Genomic DNA, 2747 nt, shown 5'->3' on the forward strand with positions numbered 1-2747 from the left:
TTTAATGATCTCTTGTCCTTTGGGTCTTCTGGTGCCTGGTTTGATTGAAAATGTCATGTATTTCTACTTCGTAGAATGTTGGCTGTCAAACAAATGAAAGGTCAAACTACCCCGATCACCCTCTCTCTTATTTACTTCTCTTTGAGGCTTTACCCTTACTCGATTTCCCTAGGCCTCAGACCCCAGACTTTTCCTGAAGCAGCCATCTGGTGCTTCTCCACAATAAATCCACTGATCTGTGGACACCATGGATTATTTCTCATATCTGAGCATTACACTTAAGCAAGGTAAATTGTGCTTTACCTTTCCAATAAAAATGCCATATTGTTCATTTACAATTAGTTCTGCATGTCTGAATAATCATGCCAGTCAGTGTTTGTATGTTCTTTTCCATCTAAGAAGAACTCTTAGACATTCCTGTATGGAACTTTGTACTTGTTTTCTACAGCTTCTCGAAGTAGCCTTGCTGGTAAATGTGATTTAGTTTTCAGACTGTCAGTTTAATTCTGGGCTTCTGAAAAAAAGAGGTCTCATTTTTAAATGAAAACGGCACCCATGTGAGATTACTAGTTTGTTTCCTTGAATTGTCTTGAGATAGAGATTACCAGTTTGTTTCCTTAAATTGAATGTTTTTTACTGGCTTTTATGAAAATTTTCAGATAAAAGATAGTAGTTTCATTCCAAATGATTGGAATTGCGTGGCATAATTGCCGTGGTAGAGATTAAGACCTAGTTAAACACACTGAGATTAGATTGTGAATTATGTTATTCTTAACATGCTTTCTGTCCTTACTCTACACTCTGTGAGCAGAGGGGACTTATCTGTCACATTTACCGGTATAAATTCCTGAGACCCAGAATCATGCCTAGTGCATAGTAGGCCCTCAGTAAATGTACTGCATTGATGATGAAGTTGATCTTAGTAATCATCTTTCATTCATTTACTCTTCCATTTCAGAGTTTCCATTTCTTCAGCTTTTAAACATTTGCTCTTCATTTGGTTTTGAACCTGTAAAATTAAATTTTAACTGGGAAACAGAAGCCTAAATAAAAATCTAAACTGTGATATAGTTCATCATAATTATCAGAGCACATAGCTATAAAACATATGTTTATTAGCAACAGTTCACATAAACTTTCTCTTAAAATTGAAAATATACTAGGACGCAGAAGAGAACAGAGCTACCTTCAAATATGAGAGATCATTGTGAGTTCCATTTCAGGAAAGTGGCTCAAATATTTTACTTATCTTTCTTTAAATCTGAAACAGTATAGCTCAGATTCAAATCTCAAGTATGCCACTCAACCTTTGGCAAGTCACTTAACCTTACTAGAATATTGTTTCTTCATCTGTAAAATGGGAATAAAAATAGTCATAGGATTGCTTGGGAGGACTAAATAGGATAGCATATGGTAAATAAATATAGTTAAGGTAAAATGTTAGCTATTATAATTAATGTAGTAGCCTAAAGCATTTTTGACAACTGTATGAGAAATAAGCATACGATAAATTATATGGTAGAAAGGTTTATCATAAAAGCCTTAAATAAGATTATACTATCTTTCAGGGGAAACACATACTCATCTATCTTATTGTTTTATCATTTATACAGTCTTATTTGAATGACACACATTCCTATTTGTACAGTTCATTCTCTTTTATGGGCTCTCATCTATTTAGGGAACAAAATGAACCTGTGTTTTTAGTAACCCTTTAAACTCGTTCCTATGAGCTCCTTAAGGGTGGTAATTGTACTTGTTTTGTTCACCACTGTAAGCCCACTACTTAAGTGACCAATTTATATTTGATTAATTTCTGATTAAATAACATCTTTGCCTATGAGCCTGGCTGTGAGATTATATCTGTCTCAATATAGGCAGAGAGTTCAGGTAAGGAATCAGCAACAGGGCTGCATTAGAGAGGATAGCTAATTGTATCTAACTAGTGTTTTCAGATTTCTGGCTAAAATTTATTGTCAAGTGTGCATTTCTTTCTTTAATGATACTGTAAAAATAAGAGGAAGCAGCAGAGAACTGGAGGTAATAGGTGTATCTTTTAATATCTAACAGTCATTACTGCAAGTCAGCGGAACCCTTCTAGTTCATTCTCAGAATATTGTAAGCACTTTTTATTTGCCAGATGCCACACCGGGAGCTGGGAACACATCTTTACCCAGTAAAGTCTAAATTTAGTATGTTTAGAATTTCTCTTTTTCATGGATCAAAAAAAATGTTCCAGGTATTTATGTTACAGTCTCTCCACTTTCTATTTTTATGCATTTGTTTTCAAATTTAGAAGTTTCTTAAGAGTGATAACTGTATCCAAAATATTTTTATCCCCAGTCCATCCCATAGTGAATTTCAATAAATACTGTCTTTGCTATGTGAGGCCTCATGACTACTTCCACATTTTTCTTATAATCTGGAGGCCTGGAATAAAAATTTCTACAGGCACGCCACATTGGGTAACTTTGTTTTTCTTCCCCTCCTATTAAGTATGCTTGGAACTTACTCTGATGAATTTGGGAACCTAGATTTTGAGCGATCCCAACACGGTTCTGGAATGAGCAACAGGTCAACAGCAAAAAGATTTATTTCTGCTCTCAACAACATTGCTGAAAGAACTTACAATAATTTATTTCAATTTCATCAACTTCGGCAGATTGCCAAAGAGCTAAACATTCAGGTATGATAAACCAAATACATAATAAATATTTTTATAATAATGCCAGCAGGTCTTTAATAAT

The 2747-nt window shown here is 34.4% G+C and overlaps 1 protein-coding gene across 1 annotated transcript in view; it reads left to right on the forward strand.

Moving 5' to 3' along the window:
* MCM8 (minichromosome maintenance 8 homologous recombination repair factor) overlaps positions 1-2747 on the forward strand; it is a 35883-nt gene that overhangs the window by 31549 nt on the left and 1587 nt on the right. Inside the window, exon 19 of the mRNA XM_011371129.2 lies at positions 2497-2686. Within this exon, the coding sequence (XP_011369431.1) occupies positions 2497-2686 (190 nt within the window). The remainder of the gene's footprint in view (positions 1-2496; positions 2687-2747) is intronic.

This window comes from Pteropus vampyrus, unplaced genomic scaffold (assembly GCF_000151845.1).
Source record: "Pteropus vampyrus isolate Shadow unplaced genomic scaffold, Pvam_2.0 Scaffold7, whole genome shotgun sequence".
Classification (NCBI taxonomy): domain Eukaryota; kingdom Metazoa; phylum Chordata; class Mammalia; order Chiroptera; family Pteropodidae; genus Pteropus; species Pteropus vampyrus.